This window comes from Phyllostomus discolor, chromosome 13, assembly GCF_004126475.2.
Source record: "Phyllostomus discolor isolate MPI-MPIP mPhyDis1 chromosome 13, mPhyDis1.pri.v3, whole genome shotgun sequence".
NCBI classification, from domain to species: Eukaryota; Metazoa; Chordata; class Mammalia; order Chiroptera; family Phyllostomidae; genus Phyllostomus; species Phyllostomus discolor.
In genome coordinates this window covers 46513254-46533895 of record NC_040915.2, presented here as the reverse complement: position 1 = coordinate 46533895, position 20642 = coordinate 46513254, and the positions used below count along the sequence as shown (strand labels likewise).

General features: G+C 54.4%; 1 protein-coding gene across 4 annotated transcripts in view; it reads right to left on the bottom strand.

The window, feature by feature from the left end:
* The window catches only part of PTPN11 (protein tyrosine phosphatase non-receptor type 11), a 59367-nt gene that overhangs the window by 5167 nt on the left and 33558 nt on the right, over positions 1–20642 (bottom strand). For 3 of the 4 annotated variants that reach the window (XM_036014536.1, XM_036014534.1, XM_036014535.1), the window contains exons 7-14: positions 17290–17386; positions 14205–14284; positions 13916–14074; positions 9459–9590; positions 8507–8673; positions 7506–7573; positions 6644–6795; positions 1355–1467 (exon numbers count right to left, since the gene is read on the bottom strand). In XM_036014536.1, the coding sequence (XP_035870429.1) occupies positions 1355–1467; positions 6644–6795; positions 7506–7573; positions 8507–8673; positions 9459–9590; positions 13916–14074; positions 14205–14284; positions 17290–17386 (968 nt within the window). The remainder of the gene's footprint in view (positions 1–1354; positions 1468–6643; positions 6796–7505; positions 7574–8506; positions 8674–9458; positions 9591–13915; positions 14075–14204; positions 14285–17289; positions 17387–20642) is intronic. The other variant, XM_028528113.2, reaches the window with a different exon arrangement.

The window sequence follows — 20642 nt, the reverse complement described above, 5'->3', positions numbered from 1 at the left end:
AGTCCCGAGACGGTAGGTAACACGCAGGAGCAGTCAGAGCCCGGATCTGGCTACACAAAGGGGAGCATGGAGCATGAAGCTCATCCGAGCCCCAGCTCTGCACACGGAGCTGGGCAGACCGGGAGGATGAGGAGCCCCGAGGTGGTGGGTGCTAGCTAGCCCGAGAGGGCGGCATAAAACCGGCAGGAGGGGCTAGGGCCCCGGTGTCCTGGGGCTGCTCCCTCTGTGGGGGAGGGTGGGAACAGACAGAGAAGCCGTCAGGTGCAGGCAGGCACCCGTAACAGGGGAGTCGTCCGAGCTGATTCTGTAGGGCCAACACGACGGTGGCGGGGGAGCTTTCCGGCAAAGACTGGAGTCCGGACAAACTGGTTCCGCCGCAAATGACTGGAGATGGTGGTTGAACACACACTCCCCCTGTCGGTCCGCCGGAAACGGAAGAGGCAGCAGAAGGAAGAGGCAGCGTGGTGGGGAGAATACTTCTGTTGTGTCATTTCATTTCAATGTTAAATAGGAAAAAACATGTAATACGAGCCTCATCTATGCTACTGAGAATGTTCAGAGCCAGCATTAGAGTCAGCAGGGGTTTTAAATCCACGTCGGATTTAAATGGCACTAATGGAGATAAAACTCTAAGGAAGGAAAAAAGCAAATGTTATGTATACCACTGAATGACTACAATATGCAGAAAATAATAACAATTACCATTCACATAATCGATTTAACTAATGTTTTCCTGTCGTGCTTTAGTTTAAACAAGAGTTGGCCAAGTTTTTCTATGACGAACCAGAAGGTTGATAATTTAGTCTGTACGAGCCATACACAGTCTGTGTCATACATTATTCTTGGTGTGTGTGTGTCTGTGTGTGCATGCGCGTGTGCATGTTAACAACCCTTTGAAAGCCGTGCCCGAGCTGCCCAGCAAGGGGCCGTGGCCGGGACGCGGCCTGGGGGCTGCAGCGCGCTGACTCCCGGCTGAAACCCCGGAGCAGGTTTCCTCGAACGTGGCGAATGAGCGGATCACGACCGTGTCGGCGTGTTCGTGGGCGGCTCCCTTCCTCTGACTCGGCAAACAGTGTTAACACCTCGCAAGGGGCTCCATCCGCCGCTGCAGCAAAGCCCACCCCATCGGAAGAAAAATCAGGTTCTTCTTCCAGAGACCCTCCACTTGCCACGCACACAAACCCGTGTCACCCTGGCCGTGCGGCGATCGGCCTCCGGTGTAGGCAGAGCGGCACTCAGCCAGCCACCGACAGACGCAGCGCGGGCGGGGCGACAGTTCAGGGAAGGCGAGCGCCACCAAGACCTGCAGTTGTTTAGGCTTCTCCAGGGAGTGACGCGCTGCATTGCTACTTACTCTGCACAGGCAGGTGTCGGGGTGCAAGGCGGGAGGGGGCTCTGGTCTCCGCTTGTCTGGTCCGTCAGGGAATACTTAATGTTCGTGTACTCGTGACCTTTCCTCTTGCTTTTCTGGAAGGTAAAGGTTGCGTGCGTGAGGAAATGTGACTTTTTACAGGGAACACAAAGGCCAAAGAAAGGCACTGCAGAGAGAGAGAGAGAGGGGGGGGGCGGCTCCTGAGCACTCAAGTGTGGACCGCACGCTGGGGATGCGCCCGCTCCACACGAACACGGCACGGGGGCGGGACGGGCTCCGGAGGCACACCGCCCAGGGGCACGGCGAGCCTCGCGCTGACAGCCCGCCGCAGCAAGCCGCATGCACCTGCTCCTGGCGGAGAGCAGAATCACACCTTCTCTGCAGTATCCGCGCCTCGTCGGTGCGTCGCTCGCCGGCACGGCCTGTCGTGCGCCTCAGGTAAACAGGTGGGGGAAGAGCTCCAGAAACAGTGTCGCTCCAGGTGAGAATGGCACACGGGCACGAGGGCAGTGGCGCTCTTGTCAGGACCGATAAGGCACTTCGTCCCACCTTCCCGACACCCCAGACCCACCCCAGGAAAGACCCGAACACCTTTACAACTTTATTTTTGCCTCCAGAGACTGCCGGGGGGAACACGGCGAAGAAAATCGACAGCACGTAAACCTCCTCTCAGGCGCAGTGTGACCTACGTCTGGTAGGGCTCCGGGGAGGACTGGCCCCCAAGTGACCAGCTCCAGAGACCCACCCCGCCCGACAGCCGTCCTCGCTCAGTGCCGCGTGCACCGGGGGGCAGCTCTGGAAACAGCGCGCATTAGACCGGGTGCCAGTGCCAAACACCGACGCACAAGCGGGGACTTCCGCTCGCCACCGGAGGGGAGGGAAACCAGCACCATCCCCGGGGCGTGCAGTTGGGCAGCACTGGCCATACCAACGCGCTGGCGTCCGGTAACAGGGAAAAGGCCTGCCTCCTGCAACCTTGGACACTTACTGGTCACCACAGAGTTCTCCTGGTTCTGCTTGTCTCCCTGGTGACCGCTGGCCTCGCCCACCCACACCACCAGTAATTAACTCGCTACCTCGTCCCCCTGGAGCTGCTCCGGCCTGGAGCCCACCCATTCCTCCCCCTCAGGCCTGGGCCCTCTGTTTAAAATGAGGGTCTTTTTATGTCACTCCTCTGCAAGCCCTGATCCCCTCAAAACCGGGTCTGAGCTTACTTTTCCAATCCCACCATCACACCCCATGATCCTCTCCAACTCCCCCCACTCCAAACACACCAGCTTATTTCCACTCCAGAAACATGACCACTTGGGTGCCCGGCGTCCGGCACACTGCCTGGCACGCAGCACAGCCCACTCTAACGCAGGAACGAAGACCCCCAAGAACCACCCAAGCCCCAGCACTCGCTGCCCGAGCCCCAGCACACACTGCAGCTGAGGGTCTACGAAGAGAACCACGGACAGCTGGCTGGTACTCCTCAAAAGCGCCACAGTCACGAAAACCAGCGACTGAGAAACTGTCACAGGTCAGAGGATCCCAGGACAGGAAAAGGTTATTAGTGGAAAAAATGTAAAGCTTAACTGATAGCAACGTATTGGTGTTCATTTTATAGTTTTGACAGATGTACCACGGTTTTGTAAGATGTCGACATCCAAGGAAACTGGGTGAAGGGTGAACAGGAACTCTCTCTTAGTACCTCTGCAAGTTTTCTGTGAATCTAAAAACTGTCCTGAAATGAGACGTTTGTTTAAAAAACCCTGGGAGCAGGGACAGTGTTGTATCGGGGAGGCTTCAGAGAGAGCCGGACTCGAGTGGCAATTAGCTAATCGGCGATTCAGAAAACACGGCACCAGCACAAACAAGCACGCTCGGGACCCAGGTCTTGGCTTCCAAACACCGACTCCTCGATGGGAAGAACCAGGACTCCTTTGAGAAATGGCTGGGAACGTACAAGGTGAACCCGGATCATCTTGTGGTGTCAAAAAGCCCCTCGTGCTCCAAAAATGGGGACACACCTAAAGGACATGGGAACCAACCTAAAAGGTCCGAGCTCTCGAAACTGGGGACAACCTGGGCAACAGAGTAAGTAACGGATCACGACCCATCCTGACACAAGTCAATACATGAACAGCTGACTGAGGGCGAAGGGAAAGCCTGGCCTTCAGGGCAGGCGTCCGACGCATACATGAGAAGGGGGTGATGGGGAGAGAGAATGACCGTGGGGCACACGTCCCAGGAGAAACTTTTCCAGGCCGTGAATGGGCGTTGAATTCGCAGGCACGAAGTATGATGAAAACTGGTTACTGACGTAGTCTTCGTGTTAAATAACAAGGGAAAAAAAATAGTTGACAGCGAAGAAATCTGACCGGCCACACCTTGATCACGCAGTGCTCCAAGGTAGCCCGGCCGGCGCTGAGACGCATCGGCAGACGGGGGCCCGACTCGGGGGCCACACGTGTCCACGCCAGCCCCATCCACGCACGCGCCCCAGACCTCCTCCGGAGAAGACGCCACGCAAATCCAAGCCGGGGGGCCTGCTACCGAGCAACCGGCCTGAACTCCTCAAAACCGTCAGGGGCACGAAAGATAAAGACTGAGAAATTGTCCCAGATGAAAGGAGGCTAAATCTGCTTTAACTGCCGCGCACTGTGACCGTTAAATACACCACATGACCCAGGACCACGTAAAGGGCACGGATAGGACAGATCGGCAAAACCTGAATGTTGTGGTCTGTAGATGACGAAAATAGTACCGTGTTGTGTTACTTCCCTGACTTTGATAATTTTGCTATGCCTGTGGGGAGGGAGGGAGAGAGAGACGGGGGGAGTATGAATGAATAATAAACTGTGTTACAGTGTGAACACAGTCAGGAAAGTTGAGTGAAGGGAATTCCGCACGCTGTTTTTTGCCAATGAAAAAGCTGTCACACTGTAAGTGAAAGTGAACAAAGAACTCTCCTCTGCAATGGCAGAAAGAGTGGGAGAAGGGCCGCTCACAGAAACTCTCGAACGTTCTCGGTCCTGCCTCATTTGCATTTCCCCTGGACGCCTCCCCCCCCCCTCCCCCGGCTTCTGCACGGCCTCTGTACGCGCGGCGTCTCTGTTTCCCCACTTCCTCCCCCCCCACTCCCCACCCATGACTCATTTCTTTCTTCCATTCTTCCCTCTTTAGCAAATTCTTTCCCTCCCGGAGTTTCCTCAAGCTTCGTCATTTGGGAAATGCCTGTATCTCCATAGAATCAGCAGCGCTCCTACATGAGTCTTGCTCCTTCGTTCAGCGTACAAATTGGGTGGGCTTCACGTTTTCAAGTCTGCCCTGAACCTTTTGCTAATTGAAAAAGTACTTCTCACCTGACCACAAAACCAGGTAGCAAGTTCCCATAGTGAAACGAATGATACAGTGCAGAAAACTACCTGTTACAGGAGCCCATTTTTTAAAGTAAATGGTCTGAGCTGACACAGGTTTCCTAAACACGGAGGCTCACACGCCACGCAGTGGCCAGGTGTGCACAGCGCAGTGGCCCGCGTGCGTGGCACCGAACGCTCACCGGCTGGACGAACGAACGCACGGATGCACACACCCCAGCTCCCTCGGGCGGGACCACCAGGGACTTCATGTGCAGTCCACGTTCAGTTTCTACATCCTAGGTCTTTTTATTTTTTTAACTTTAGAGAGAGACAAGGAGAAGCACTGATTTGTTCCACTTACTGATGCACTCCTTGGCTGATTCCCGCATGTGCCCTGACCGGGGATCAAACCTGCAACCTTGGCACATTGGGACGACACTCTAACCGACTGCGCTACCAGGCCGGGGCCAGTTTCTGTATTCTGTGTTCCACAATACTTACATTATTAGAGAACGTATCTTGCTGTTGTCTGCTTCTTCCCTCCAAAACAGGACAGTGATAAGAGATTTTTGTTTGGTGTGTAAATCCAAACTGCAATCTCGGATTTAGGGTTAGCGAGACCGTATTTGGTAATAAGGAGATCTGAAGTACTCTAAAAGCTGGGAGGGGAAGTCCCTAAAGTCTCCAAAACAAGGATGAAAACCAAAGCCTCTGAATGACACGGGGCGTGCTTCCCCCAGCTTTCCCCAGCCAGGCTGCAGGACGTGCTCCCAGTTACTTATTGCCCAAGAGCGTCCAGTCCACCGGCGGGGCTGCCCTCTCTTGCGGTGCATTGGGAACCCCTCTCTGGGCATCTCCCTGTGTTAACCATTCCCGGCCCAAATTAACTGAAACCGGAAGATGAGTGTCCAACAGCCTAGAGTAACCACCTAAGTATTTCACAGCACTTACAACAACACGGTCAGATTCACAGCAAGGAGCTTCAGAACCAGGAGCTTGCTCGTCGTGTGAGCATACATTTCTAGACATACACGGCTGCGGAAGACGTTCTCCTACAAGGAGGCAGTCCACTAAGTGCTTCGGAGCGAACTGAGAACCGCCGCACCAGTGGCCCACTCTGGCTAACCGAGCTTCCGTAACGCAGCCACCGGCCTGCTCGGCCTGCTCGTCCAGTCGGGCGGCGGGTCCTGTTTTGAGAAGAGCTCAGCTCCCACTGGGAGAGGCTGAGTCCTGCGGAAGGCAGCCAACAGGGCAGAGCAGGCACATGCCCCTGACGTTCAGACACCACCCCTGGCAGCTGCAGCACGGCCATGAGGCCGGGGTGGGGGCGGGGAGGGAGACGAGCTCGGCCCCCCCGAAAGAGCAGTCTCCTCGTTTCCCTCGTCTCAGCTTATTCCTAATTAACTCAGCTTTGTGTCTGTTATGAATAGCTTCAAATGGCGAGGCTCCAGTGCCACCTTCTTCTTCATTATGCACGCTTATTAAAATGGAAATGTCACTGTTTCCAACTCGACCAAATTGGTGTTTCAAACCACTGTATGCTATTAAGAGTGAAGCATTCATTTACAGGATGGAATCGGAATAAATATGGCCTGGATCAAACTGGAACCGGCTGGAAACTTGGAGGCCCTGAGTCTGAGCGTGCTGTGGGAGCCTGGGGAACCCTCCCCTCCCTACGCGGCACCTCCCCAGGCCACCAGGCCCGGCCGGTGGCAGGGCGCCCCTCCCCAGGCTCCTCCGGACTGAAAAATCAGAGCCGTGGAAGAAGGAAATTTGCAGAGAGGCCCTTCCTGGTTGGGGACTCATTTCCCATTCCCAAATAAGGCCAGTCACCTATCAGAGCCCGTCCTGGTCAAAAGGAGAGCATTTACCAGCTGCCGAGAAAAGGAAATAGAAGCCCGAATGCCAGCCCGTCCAGGCGCGGTACCTGCTCTTCTTCGATCCTGCGCTGTAGTGTTTCGATATAATGCTGGACGGCCATGTAGATGAATCGGTACTGTGCCTCCGTCTGGACCATCCCTGACCGCTGCGATCGCACCATCTGGATGGTCTTGGGAACATCGATGTCACAGTCGACGCCTGTGAAGCAAGCACCACGGAGCGTCAGGACAAACGGCAGAGCCAGGGTAAGGGGGTTGGACGCACAACTTCCAGCAGGCTAAGGCATAAAGCAAATTTAGTCTTTTTTTTTAAAGATTTTATTTACTTATTTTTAGAGAGGGAAGGGAGGGAGAAAGAGAGAGAAACATCAATGTGTGGTTGCTGGGGTCCGTGGCCTGCAACCCAGGCATGTGCCCTGACTGGGAATCGAACCTGCGACACTTTGGTTCGCAGCCCATGCTCAATCCACTGAGCTATGCCAGCTAGGGCCAAATTTACTCTTTCATGTTCTGCCGAATGTGTTCCAAGGGCCATGGCACTGGCCTTCTGATCAATACCCATGATCCCAGACAACTGCATGATAAAGTTTTGGAAGCAGGGTTCCCCCACTTTCCAACACCCCACGCCGCCAGCCAGGATTAGGCGGCTGGGCAGAGAAAGCCACTGCATATTCAGCAACAGGCCACAGCAGGGGGATCCCCAGATCCTGGGCTTTTCATCTGAGGCCAAAAGCTGAAACGGCATCACTTCCGTTCTTGGGCAAACATACTGAAAGTTGAAGTCCTCAGCCCGGATTTTTGTGAAAATTTTTAACATTCAAATATTCTTCCCCAGGCTGTTTTCACCAGCACTTCCCGTCCACAAGCTACAAACAGGAGCTGCTGTGCCCTGCCCTCCGGGTGACCTACCTTTCTCTCTGATGATGTCAATGAGGATGTCAATCACGATGAACGTCCCTGTCCGGCCGATGCCAGCACTGTGGGCAGAAGCACGAAGAGCGATGGCAGTAAAGTCATCCGTGGGGGTTTATACTCAAAGCCAAGCTATTAATAGAGCAGAACCAATATCTGCTCTTGGGAGCGTTTATGCGATTGTCTGCTTACACCGGGAAATGAATTTGCTAAGAGCACAGGGCTCTGGAGTCAGTCCAGCCCGTGCCGGGAGCCCGCTTCTCCAATACACAGTGTGCCTGGGGCACAGTCTCTTACCCCCTCCGACCCTCAGCTGCCTCATCTGTGAAATGGGGGCAACAGCACGTGTCTTACAGGGTTGTTACGCAGGTCCAATGTGAGTCGTGTGTGAAAAACACTGGGCCCAGAGCAAGTGCTCAGCAAGTGGTAGCTTTTAAAAAACCAGACAAATAAAGCTTCATACACATCTGCTTGCCCAACACATGCGTGAGATTTAGGAAACCAAACCTTCCCCAGTGTGACAGGGAAGCCCAATCCCGGGCACCAGCAGCCTGCAAACTCTGGGGCGGACGCCACAGGACTGGCTTCCAGAGGGTGGGCAGGGTCCTAATCTTTTAAGCAAATGACTGTATTGTCGGGGAAAAACATGTCTCATTTCTGTGGTAGGAGAGACCAGAATTACAATCAAAGAGACGAACGCTGAATTACACTACTGAATAAGAAAACCAAGCAAACATTACCAGACTAGGAGCTCCTTGCAAATAAGGACCGCGTTCGCCAGCCCCTGTTCCGCGCCACCCCCGGGACCCCAGCAGTCCTGTAGGATCTGAGAAATCTACTTTGGGGTCAAAGTGTGCCTTAATGCAGTGTGTCCAGGCCTCACACAGAGATGAACTCCCCCACCCCTCCTCAGCTGGATCTGGGGTGGGGAAGTCAGAAGCAGCCCTGGGCATTTGGAGACAGACAGGCCGGGGCCTGGGGGCGCGAGGGCTGGTCACCTGCAGTGAACCACCACTGGGCCCGCATCCATGATGCTCTCCTGCTTGTGGTGCACCTCCTCCAGGAAGTCCAGCACACCCCCGGGGTCGCTGGGCACGCCGTGGTCCGGCCAGGTCCGAAAGTGGTATTGCCAGACGGTTCTCTCCGTATTGCCCTGGAGTAGAGCCAAGAAAAACCAGAAAAGAATTAAATAAATCAAGGGACTGAGGCACTGCCTGGCCTCGCTCGCTCAGATCCCGCGTGAGCTGAGGGGGCTGGCTGACACGAAGCCCTCACACTCCCTTTAGAGGTCCTGGACCACTGAGTTCCTGGACCACGTCTCCTTCGGGATCTGGCAAGGCAATCCCGCTCACAGCTCTGCCTCCATCCTAGGAACCCGGATGCCTGGTATGGCAACGGGTCCTTCAGGAAACGCCAACCCCAACCGCCTCTGAATTACCAGGGGCGGGCAACGCCCCCGATCCTCCTCATCCACGCGCTGCTCAAACCAGGGGGCCAGGAGGCCTCTGGGACCCGGGGCTCTCCCCCCACCAGGTGAGCAGACAGATATTCCCTCAGGTCACTCGTTCCTCTTTGTCCTTTTGTACCCAGACCCCCTCCCCCCCTCCCCCGAGCCACACACTTTTAGGGTAGTATCACAACACTTGAAACCTGTGCTGGGTATAAAGCAGGTAAGAAGACAGACTCTGCCAGCAGACGGCTGCACGGAGGCCCAAACCCCACCTGCCGTGTCCCGAGGCTCTGTGAGGGCAGAGTCTGTGCATCTCGCCTGCGACGTGCCAGCAGGTCCGCGGGAGTGACCGGCACCCGGAGGGCACCCAGTGAGCGGCTGCTGGACTGAGGAGCGAGCGAGCGAGCGGATGGGTGCCTGCAAACGTGAGTGCCTGCCCTGCGCTGGTGGCCGCGCACCATGGACAGCTGCCGAAGTCTAAAATACGACAATATACTTACTTGTCCAACCTTGGAGAGCTTCAGTTCTCGTAACGTGTAGTCGTGGGCGGCGCTTTCTTTGACGTTCCTGACACGCATGACCCCGTACTCCTTCAGAGCGTACTCGTCGGGCCAGTACTTGACACATTTGCTCTGGAAGGGACCAGGAAAAAGACGGTCAACACCTGCGAACTCCACAAGAAAAGCCTAAACTGGCGGAAAGTGGATGTTCAAGTCTTGCCCAGTGACCACGAACATGTTAAACGGCCCGACACTGAACTGCTGGATTTCCAACGAAAAGGAGAGTTCAAATTCTAAACGCGGGCACTTGGCGGAACCGGGAGGAGAGGGGAGAAGGAGCCCCCTGTGCAGAGTTGCCCGAGTAACACACGCACAGGTCAAAGGAGAGTCGGTGCGTGTTTATTAACTTCCAAAGAATCAACAATGCAGAGAGAGGGAACGACCAGGTGGGGGCGCTGTCTAGCAACCAGTGTGTTTGGAATTCTACAGACCTGCCAGCTGCTCGCAGGGCAGGGGAGGCAAGCAAGGACTCTGGAGGTGGTGGACCGGCTGCCTCCCAGGCCAGTCTGGTGCGTCTCCCCCAGCGTGGGAGGACTCCGCGCCTTATCTAACCCAAGTGTGAATACCTCCAGCCCAGAAAGGCAGCCGACGGGGTTCTGAACCAGCTGCTTTTTCTATATCCAGATCCATCTGCCGCCTACTGCCCGTCGCCTCCACTCAACTGGCTGCCTGGGGGCGCCACGCAGGCAGCTGGGAAACATGGCACCCAGAGACATCGTCCCTGCTGGCTGCCGAAGAGGAGGAGGTTCCGCTCAACGAGAGACGCGTCCGCACATACATGGTGATGTGTCCTGGGCAAAGAACGATTTTGTGTTTTGTTTTTTTTTCTGGGGGCGGTCACCCATGCCACTCCCTTTCCACAACTGAGACACGAATAGCGGCAAAAGAAAGTTTCCCTGTATGTTAGGGAGACAGAGAAATCCCCGGCTATAAAACAAGAAGTGAAAGAGAAGCTGTGGACCAGCCCCACAGTCCACGGTCAACGGGAAGAAAAGGAACATGTGGGAGGGAGAAAGTTGGACAGAAGAATTGAGTGCACGGTGCGACTTTTCTGCTCAGCACGGCTTGGGGTCTTTCAGTGTTTAGTATTTTGAGTTCAGCTTCCCCCGCGGTGTTTTGCAGACCCAAATACCCTGTGACAGATGTGACACATACTCTTCTCCAAATAACACTTTTAATAATAGTTGCACTCAGGGCTGTTGGCACTGGCCAATCAATTCCGAGAGCTGCTGTGGCGCGGAGACCACAGGATCCGACCACAGCTCGAAAGACATTTTAGCTGCCTTTGAACAGCTGGGAACTCCTGCAGGCTGCCCCCTGCTTCTCCACGCTCTGAGGTAAACCTTAACAACAACAAAAAAAATCTAAACACTCTAGCTTTTAAAGCCCGGGGATCCAAAGGAATCCAGAGTCCGGTTTTTATTCTGTGTGGAGGGCGGGCGGGGCGACACTGACAGACGGGGTGTCAGAAGGGCCTGCAGAGGGAACGAAGGCCCCCCCCCCCCCGTCAGCCCCTGTGCCCACCCAGTGAGGAGGAAGGACGGGAGAGCAGGCCTGCACTGGGGTGAGCAGGTGGGGCAGCGCGACCTGGGCCTCCGTGCATCTGTTCTCGGAGCTCCTGGCAGCTCTTCTGAAAGGGACTGACCCCGAGTCCCCTGCAGTGCCCCTTGCACCCCATCTTCATGGCCCCCACGGCCCCCAGGTGCTCTGAGAAACAGGCAGACTCCTCTGCCCACCGTCAGGCAGCACATGGGATGGAGGGTGCTGCTGTCCTCTCCACCCTCAGGGCAGGTGACTCTCACCTGAAGCAGAAACCAGGAAGGTGTCTGAACCACCAATGTCACTACAGGAAACCTTTGCTTCGCAACGACCAGATCAGGATGCAAGGTATGCAGAAGTGTACCGGCCACCGGCACGACAAGGAAAACCCACAGGGTCGCACCGCCCTTCGCAACTGTGAGAGAAGTAGGGCAGCGGGGCTAACACCCCAAACCACCCGTCTGTCTGTGGTTTGACTCACGTGCACGACTGCTTTACAGAAGCCAATTCAAGTGCATCTGAAAAAGCCCTGTGACTAGAATGCAAACAAAAACACAGAACTTCTCCATATTAAAAAAAAAAAAACCAACCTGTGTAGATAGGCTCACTTTGGGATAATACACAGAGCTCTCACTCAGGGAGATCCGCCTGCTTCTCTGTAAGTGTGGATGTCACCATTTCTGAAAACCCAGAGTCGAGAAGAGTGTGGGGAGGTGGGTGCCAGGCACACGCAGCTGCAGGGGTGGCGGAGGGGTGGGGGGTGAACACCAGGACAACCGCTCTGGAGAGCGGTTTGGCAGGACCTGCACCCATTTACCACAGGCACTTGCTACGGCCTCTCAATCCGCGACGTCCATCCTAGAGAACCACTCGCCACACAAACACAAAGGGAAGAACAAGGCTGTCCACTTGAGCACTGTTTATAAAGGCGAAAACAGAAACGCTTAAGGCCCAGTGCACAATGGTAAGTACATCATGATACGCAGATGCCGCAAAATATCAATTACTATGAGACAGACCAACATGTATTAGCAGAAGTTAGAACACAGCAGGGAGGAAAACCCAAGATGCACGATGAAGTTACTGTATGAAACCACTTTTCCATTCCCTAATTTTTAGGAAACAGTACTATGTACTCCTATAAAGACACACATATATGTAAAGGAATATACAAGGCTTGTCTGGAAAAAGTCCAGCCCTTGTTAAGACAACGAGAATGCTGTGTACAACATCAGTGTAACCTGGCCGCCAAGGAGAGTGGCCTGCAATGCGCATGTGTGAACACTGACGACTTCACTGCACTAGTCAGTGGGGGCAGCAGACACCACTGAGTGAGCATGTGCACTGTGTGGCCGTCACATGCAAAATGACTGAGCGGGTCCAGCAACAACTCTGCATCAGATTTTGTGTCCAGCTTGAACATTCCTCCGTGGAAGCTATTTGGATGATTGAGAAGGCTACAGCTCTCTCTGGGCTACTGGTGATTGGCAGCTTCAAAACAATGCAACCACTCATGCATCACACCTTATACAGGGTTTTTTGGCAACACATCACATGACCCAGGTGACTCAGTCCCCCCTACAGCCCAGATGTGGCACCCTGCAACTTCTGCCTTTTCCCAAAACTAAAATCACCTTTGAAAGGGAAGAGATTTCAGACAGTTGATGAGATTCAGGAAAGTATGACGGGGCAGCTGATGGCGACTGGGAGAACTGTGTGAGGTGTCACGGGGACTAATCTAAAGGGGACTGAGGTGTCATTGTCCTATGTACAATGTTTCTGGTATCTTCTTCAATAAGTGTCTCTTTTTCCCATTGCAGGGCTGGGCACCTTCTGCAGGCAGGTAATGCCTATGGTAATCCCTTTAGCACGTGCGTGCACGTAAATGCCAAGAACAGAGTGTAGAATAACACGCATCAAACAGGGCGTGTGTTGGAGGAGGGGACTAAAATGGGTGAACAAGGGAAGGTGACAAAGGCAACTTTAACCTTAACTGTGTTTCACTAGTTTTAGGAACCCACTGTTCACGCAAGTCAAATTAACTTTTAAATGCTTAAGGGTCACGGTGAGTCCAGTGTGCACGACCCCGGAAGTCATGCTGATTTATTAGTCGTCTGTTCACCGGAAAGCACCAGCCGGGCCTCCCTACACGCCCTTTCTGACCACTGCTCCAGCTCAAATGGTCGCAGGGCTGGATTTCCCCTCCCACCTGCAACAGCTGAGAAACTGGAAACACGAAACAACACCTGTAACAGGACTAGTCTCAGGGACATTCAAAGTTATTGTAAAAGTATCCCACATGCTCACGGGGGCAGGGAATGATGCACATGGGAAAAAGACATCGAAGATATTACACAGACCCTAGCAAAACTTCTACAGATGAACAGGACAACGTCTGAATGAAAGACGCACTGAGTAGGACTAAGACTATGCCCTGCCAAAGGAACTACCCAAAATGAAACATGGAAGGAAAGAATGAGAACTGGAAAAAAAAAAGAAGAAGAAGAAGAAGATCAAAGGCTCAGTGAGCTGCAGGACACCCTCAGACAGCCTTATATACGCACAACTGGCGTCCCGGGACAGGGTGGGGTCGGGGCACATATTTAAAGAAACGGTAAACATTATCTAAATTTGAAAAAAACCCCAAAACATGTATCCACAGACCCAAGAGGCTCAGTGAACCCCAAGGAGAAGAAACCTGAGGAACGCTACACTGAGGTGTGCCGTCATCAAATTTCTTCAGCGCCCTGTTTCCCAGAGGGTCGGTTAGCTTAAGTTTAATTTGTTTCTTCCGTTCTTGACGTGGTCAGTGTGAGCAATCATTTTAAAACATCTGATCAGGAGAGCGTGTACTGTACCTTTCCTCTCTCCACTTCTTTCGTCGTCATGACAATCACTCGGGAATTCTCCTGAAACACCATCCGCCAAAAGTCATTCACCGTGTTTTGCAGACAGCCTTGCGTGGCGATGTAACTCTTTTTGGGCTTTGAATTGTTGCACTTGGTTTCGAATTCAGGCTAGAAAATTGAGGAGGAAAAAATACATCAAACGTTTGGAAAGTTGCTTTCAGAACACGGGAGAGGATTTAAACAAAAAAAACGGGCTGGCGACGCATGGCCAGAAGACGCTGGGAAAAGCTCAGCTTACCATGATGATATTCGCATTGATGTAATCGGAAACAGGCTCGTTGGGGTCGCCGTCGTGCAGGACAACCCTGGTGTGATCGACTGGAAGGGAAACAGACGACAGTCACAAAAACACTCAAGACAGCTTCGGGGCGAAGCGGTCCGCATCAGTCCACCCCCAGCCTAGCCCCAGTTTGGCTCATCTGGTGATGGAACCACACGAAAAATTAAACCCCGGGTGAGCACAATAATAACCTCGACACCGCAGGACGCCTCAGGACGCTGCCTGTAAGAGGAACCAAGCGCAGCGCCCTCTCCTGGGCTGACAGTGTGCTACGGAAACGCAGGGTGTGGTCAGCGGGAGAAACTGGGTGAGGGTGCGTGACACCTTCAATGTATTTGTGCAGCTTCTAGTGAATCTAAAGTTATTTTTTTTTTAGCCCTGGCTGGTGTGGCTCAGTGGACGAAGCACTGACCTGTGGACCAAGGGGTCTCCAGTTCAATTCCCGGCCAGGGGACCTGCCTGGGTTATGGGCCCAAAAGCAACCCACTAATGCTTGCTCCCACATCGATGTTTCTCTGCCTCTTTCTTTCTCCCTTCTACTCTCTCTAAAAATAAGTAAACATTAAAAAGAAATTTTTTTAAAGTTGGGCTTTTTTTTCTTAAAGGAAGAATAAAGCACAGCTAAATGACGTAACGGCTGAGATTTGCTCCCAAGTAGCCGGAATCCGGGGAGAGAGGAGAAGTGGCCAGAGCGCAGAGGAGGCGAGCCCGGGCAGGAGCTGGCAACATTACTGGTGCCGGGGGACGGGAACGTGCGGCTTCTTCACACTGTTCCGTCTGCTGGTGAACGCACAGGACATTTTCCATAATAAAATGGGGTTTTAATGAAGCAGAATGAAGTAGAGTATCTAGAAGACAAGGTTCTGATGTATCGACTGCCCAAAGTCCGTGTAAGTGGTATACAAATCTGAGTGCCCTGTCCTAAGAGACGTATTTTACAATGGACATAAGTAACATAGTTAGAGGTTTAAAAATAGTGCTCCCCACCCAGCTTGACAGAAAGACGCTGCTAATCAGAGGCGAAGTCTCGCTGGGGTCTCTGAGGCAGGGAAGGCAGTCACACTGCATGTGGGCACCACGTGCCATGGATCCCTTCACCTCCTCCTGCACCCCTACACTTCCTGATGCGCAGCCCGAGGCGTCCTGCACCCCTACACTTCCTGATGCGCAGCCCGAGGCGTCCTGCACCCCTACACTTCCTGATGCTCAGCCCGAGGTGTCCTGCACCCCTACGCTTCCTGATGCGCAGCCCGAGGCGTCCTGCACCCCTACGCTTCCTGATGCGCAGCCCGAGGCGTCCTGCACCCCTACGCTTCCTGATGCGCAGCCCGAGGCGTCCTGCACCCCTACGCTTCCTGATGCGCAGCCCGAGGCGTCCTGCACCCCTACGCTTCCTGATGCGCAGCCCGAGGTGTCCTGCACCCCTACGCTTCCTGATGCGCAGCCCGAGGTGTCCTGCACCCCTACGCTTCCTGATGCTCAGCCCGAGGCGTCCTGCACCCCTACGCTTCCTGATGCGCAGCCCGAGGTGTCCTGCACCCCTACGCTTCCTGATGCGCAGCCCGAGGTGTCCTGCACCCCTACGCTTCCTGATGCGCAGCCCGAGGTGTCCTGCACCCCTACGCTTCCTGATGCGCAGCCCGAGGTGTCCTGAGCGGAAGTGAAAACTTGGACATGAAAAGGATGAGGCTTCCCCAAGGTCATCGGGACCATGCTGTGGCTCAAAGTGACTCCCTGCCGAGTCCTCACTGCCCTTTCTCAGTGTTATAAATGCCTGCTCACTCTCCCATCCTGACCCACGCACATCACAAATAACCCACGTGGATGTGACACACGTGTACACCAGGCACACGTGCATCTGTACACAAAAAGGGAAGGACTGCGGCACACACGGATGGGTTGACACACAGTCTGACCGAGTGGCTCTGACCTGACGAAACACAGGGCAATGCTCTCCAAATTTCATCACGCCCCGCAATAAACTTTAGTAACGCAGTGTCTGAACACCGGGACATAAACCCACACGTACAATTACATACACAAACACGCCTTATCTTTAAGTTGGGTAAATACTTTCTGCCTGCACTGCCAACAATCTGTACATCAGATTTCGGTTTTCCCTTTTTATCTCAAACAAAGGACAGAAAGTAAGAGGAGCTCCGCATGCTCCTTTCCTTCCCCACTGTGCTTGCCCCATGTGGCCCGCTCTGGAGCCCCGTGACGGAGGGCACAACAGGAAGGACAGCAGTGACTTCGGGGGCTCTGGGACCAGTTCTCCTCCCGACTCCTACTTGCAACCCAATAGAACAGTCTGTAGCAACACCTGACTGGTGTGCACGTGGCATGGATTAGGGGAGATTCGGATGCCGAGAGTGTGGCACAGTCCGCACTCAGGGAAGCAGAGCTGTGACAACTGTTGAGTGCCACTTCTGGGGTCCTCGTCCAAGGCCGACATCCTCCTGGGCCTCTTTTTCCCCGGGGTTCAGCTTGGGTTCTACCCGGCAGCCTCTGGGTGTCAGTGGAGGTACCCCTCCTGAGCAGTGTGGCTCTGCGCAGGAATCCCCAGGCACCTGGGCGCCCAGCACCAGGAAGCAGAACAGTTGTTAGAGCCCAGCTGTTCCCCAGATAAGGGAACAGAGGCTTGAAGGGAGGCGTGCCTTTCCCGAGACCCGGGAGCCAGGCACTGCAGAGCAAGGACACGAGCCCAGGACCCCTGAGGCTCCTGGGGCGGCCTCACACGGGGAGGCGGCAAGCCTCGAGATGATCACTCTGAGGCTGGCAAAATTAATTAACAGATGGAAACAGCCACACTCAAAACTTCCCAGAGGCAATTTCACTCAGCAATCAGCATTGCAGGAGCTCGGCGAGTGAGGCCGTCAGTCCCTGTTATCGCAGTGGGTTTGTTTGGGAACTGCTCCCGGTGAAGAGAGGCCAGTGCCTCGGATCTGCTGAGAAGGGCACGTGGCCCCCAGGGACCGTTCCAGGGATGCTGGGAGTCACAATCTCCAGAGCGACTGTGACCGCGGAGCGCATTGATACTTACAGGGCAGGATGTTTTTGTATCGGTTTTTGTTTTTATTCTCCTGCCTCTGGCCCTCTTTTCGGCTGTAGAGAAGTTTGCACTCCTGCTGCTGTAGCGTCTGGAGAGAAGCACAAGTAAACACGGTTATGCGTCAACACTTTAAAAAAAAAAAAATACCAGCCCAGCTCGGGTGCTGCTTTTAAGGAATCCGTCCCGGGAAACGGTCCCAGGCCTGGGCGACCTGTCACAGGCGAGCGCTCCCGTTCACACTGCGCCCACACGGGCAAAACGTCAGAAACAACATGCGTGTCCCACAGGAAACAGCTGCCCAAACAACACCATTGTTCGCGCACACAGAAGAACTTTCTACGGCCATCGGAAAGATATTCCGGGAGAATATTTCGTGCCTTGGAAACATGATCAGAGTCAGTGTCGAGAGAAAGGCTCGACCTGGCCAGACAGTGTGTGACGTCAGCGGTACGTCTGTGTTCGCATGCAGGACACGGTAGAGAGCTGTGCGCCCCCGCCCACCCCCCCACCCCCCACAAAGAATGGGGTTCTTGTTCAGGTTGGTACGGTGATGAAGGCTTTTCTCCTGTTCCTCCTCCTCTTCCTCTCTCCCTCCTCCTCCATTCTTTCACCTTTTTTTTTTTTTTGGCTTAAATTTTCTACAACGAGTAAGTAAGTACTTATAAAAAGAGAAACCGTTTACAATGACAACTATTACGTAGGAGAGCCAGGCGGAGGACGAAGAGGGTGAGGAGAACCAAACACGTAACGACGGGAGCCCAGACGTGGGGGGCAGGCACACGGCAGAGCGCACAGATATCACAGTATAAAGCTGCAGACCTGAAATTTCTTATTAACCAGTGTTATCCGCCCCCCACCCCCCACCCCCTCACACACAATTTAATGTTAAGAAAAGAAAGCCGGTGGGTATTGGAGCAGAGTATACAAATAACAGACGTGGTCCTTGTTCTGGAGGAGTGTATGACCCGCCTCCTTTTCCCACTGCTTAATTCAGAGCAAGCTGCATACACGCCAGCAGTCGAACCCGGATCCCAGGGGGCAGTGGGAGTGGTGTGGGGGCCGGGCCGCGGGCGTGCAGGCTTCGTCAGCGAGGCTTCCTGGAAGTCCTCCTGTGCCAGAAACCCGTGTCACCGCCCCGGGCAGCCAGCCTGCGTCCACGCAGACCCCCGCCTGCCCCCCCCCCCAGGTCCCCACTGCCAGGGAGTGAAGAAGGGATCTCGGGTTCTGGAGGCGGGTGGTCAGGAAGGACGCCTGTGCAGGGCAGGGGGGCCGGAACGCCAGCAGCGGAAGGAGAGGCTGGAGCACGCGGCCGCGGCAGGACCGGCCCCAACAGAAGAGGGGAAGAGGGGACGTGGGGAAGTGCAGAGAAGAACCAGCTGCAGAAACGGGCAGGAGGGCGGACAGGCCAGGCTGAAGCACTTTGAAGGGGCAGGTTTCATTTTCCAAATTACAAAAAGGGCCTCTTGAAGGGGCGTTCATTTCAAACAAGCCTGATCTGTAACGGGAAGTCACAATGGGCAAACTGAGAAAGTGAAAGGCAGGGGAAAATGAAAAAAGTGTGTGTGTGTGTGTGTGTGTGTAATACATAAACGCCGAAATGGTTATCTCTTCAAGGTTTCTACAGGAACTGACAGTCAGTATTTCCTCACACGGCAGCCCCGTTCTTTCCATTTCATTTATCTGAGTCTCACAGGCAGCTGTGAAAGTCAGGAGCTTAAATTGCTATTTGACTCGCAGTTTCCAAACGCAATCTTTGGCCTTGACACACAGCCCGTAACAAAAGCGTTCAGCTGGCTGCAGCCTGGGAAGGGGTAAAACACGACGGGCACAGAACTCTGACGACGAACACGGTCATTCCGGTGTTTTTAAACGAGCACAGATTAACTAAAGCCATGTGCCCTCTCCGAGCTGGCATAGCCTGTGAGCTGTGAGCCATTTCACTGAGCCATATTTGCTGTGTTATTAAGGGGGAGGTTCGATCTTGATTTTTAGGCATTAAGGTGAACTTCGAAAAATCCAAATACTATGAACTGACTCAATCGCTTAAAAACCACCCAAGAAAAACAACATTAACCAAAGCTACAAGTGCGGGACGGTCAGCTGCCAGGTCTGAAACAAGCGTGGCAGGACAGCGAAGGCGTGCTCACGGGGGAAGCAAACCGCATGCGACGCTTCACTCTTGGGGGGGGTGCGTGGCCGGAGCCACCGCTCCAAAAGGTGTGTCCCGCCCAGGCCCTCCCTGTAGGACCCCCTTCGGTGTCTCCCTCTGCCCTCGGATCAAGCCCGGGCTTTTCAGAACAACTCACGAAGCCTTCTCTTCTGAGTTCATGCAGGCCCACCTCTAACCCGAGCTCCCGCTTCGGCAAGTTACCAGCCTGCCCGTGCCTCAGTTTCCTCAAATGTACAGTGAGGATGACCCTAATCGCCTACCCCCTCGGGCCGCTGTACGAGTTAACTGAGGTTGCTCTGTGAGGGGCAAACCCCGTCCAGCGTATGAGGAAGCGCGTAAGCAATGCGGGCCACTGCTGTTCCACAGTTAGTTACTGCTCCGTGAGCATCACGCCCAGCAGCTCCGGGCCTGGTCAGCAGACCTGCGGCAGCAGCGTCGCCTGGGAGCTACTCAGACACAGAGGCGCCGGTCCTGCCCCAGGCTGGCCCACTCCTGGGCTGCCTTCAACAGGATCTCCGTGCAGCTCACGCGCACGCAGGAGTGGGAGACACGCTCTCTGTTCTCCAGCCACACCAGATACACGTAAGGGCCTTGAACTCCCCATTTCTTCAGGCTTTCCTGCTCTCGAACACGCTACCCCGTCTGCCTAGCACTCCCTCTCTCTGCCTGGAACACCCACACACAGTTATGGTTTATTTATTCCCTAAGACCCACCTCAAATACCTCCTCCTCCGGGAAGCTTTCCTGACCCACTCGGGGGGTGTGGGGGTGGAGCACGACCTCCCTGTGCCATGCGATCACTACTTCCTTCGTGCGCCGTCCACAGTACCTTCCCTGCTGGGAAGATCTCCCGAGGTGTCCCGGGCCACCCCTCAAAGGAGGACGGGGCTGAGAGACCAGGGAGAGGAGCTGACAACTCCGGGGTTAAACAGTTTATTAAGGGAACTTACAGACAGAAGCAGCATCTTGGGCAGCAGCAAGGCTGTGGACCTCCCCACTCGAGAGAGGATGAGGGCTTGATATGTATGTACGTGTGTGTGTGTGTGTACATACATTCGTGTGTGTGCGCGTAGTCACCAGGAACACAGGTGGCCCGCAGCCAAGTGGCAGGTGCTTGTCAGGAGCCGTGAGCCACTTAGGCGGTAAGCAACTCAAGGGTCCTTCTGAGCTATTC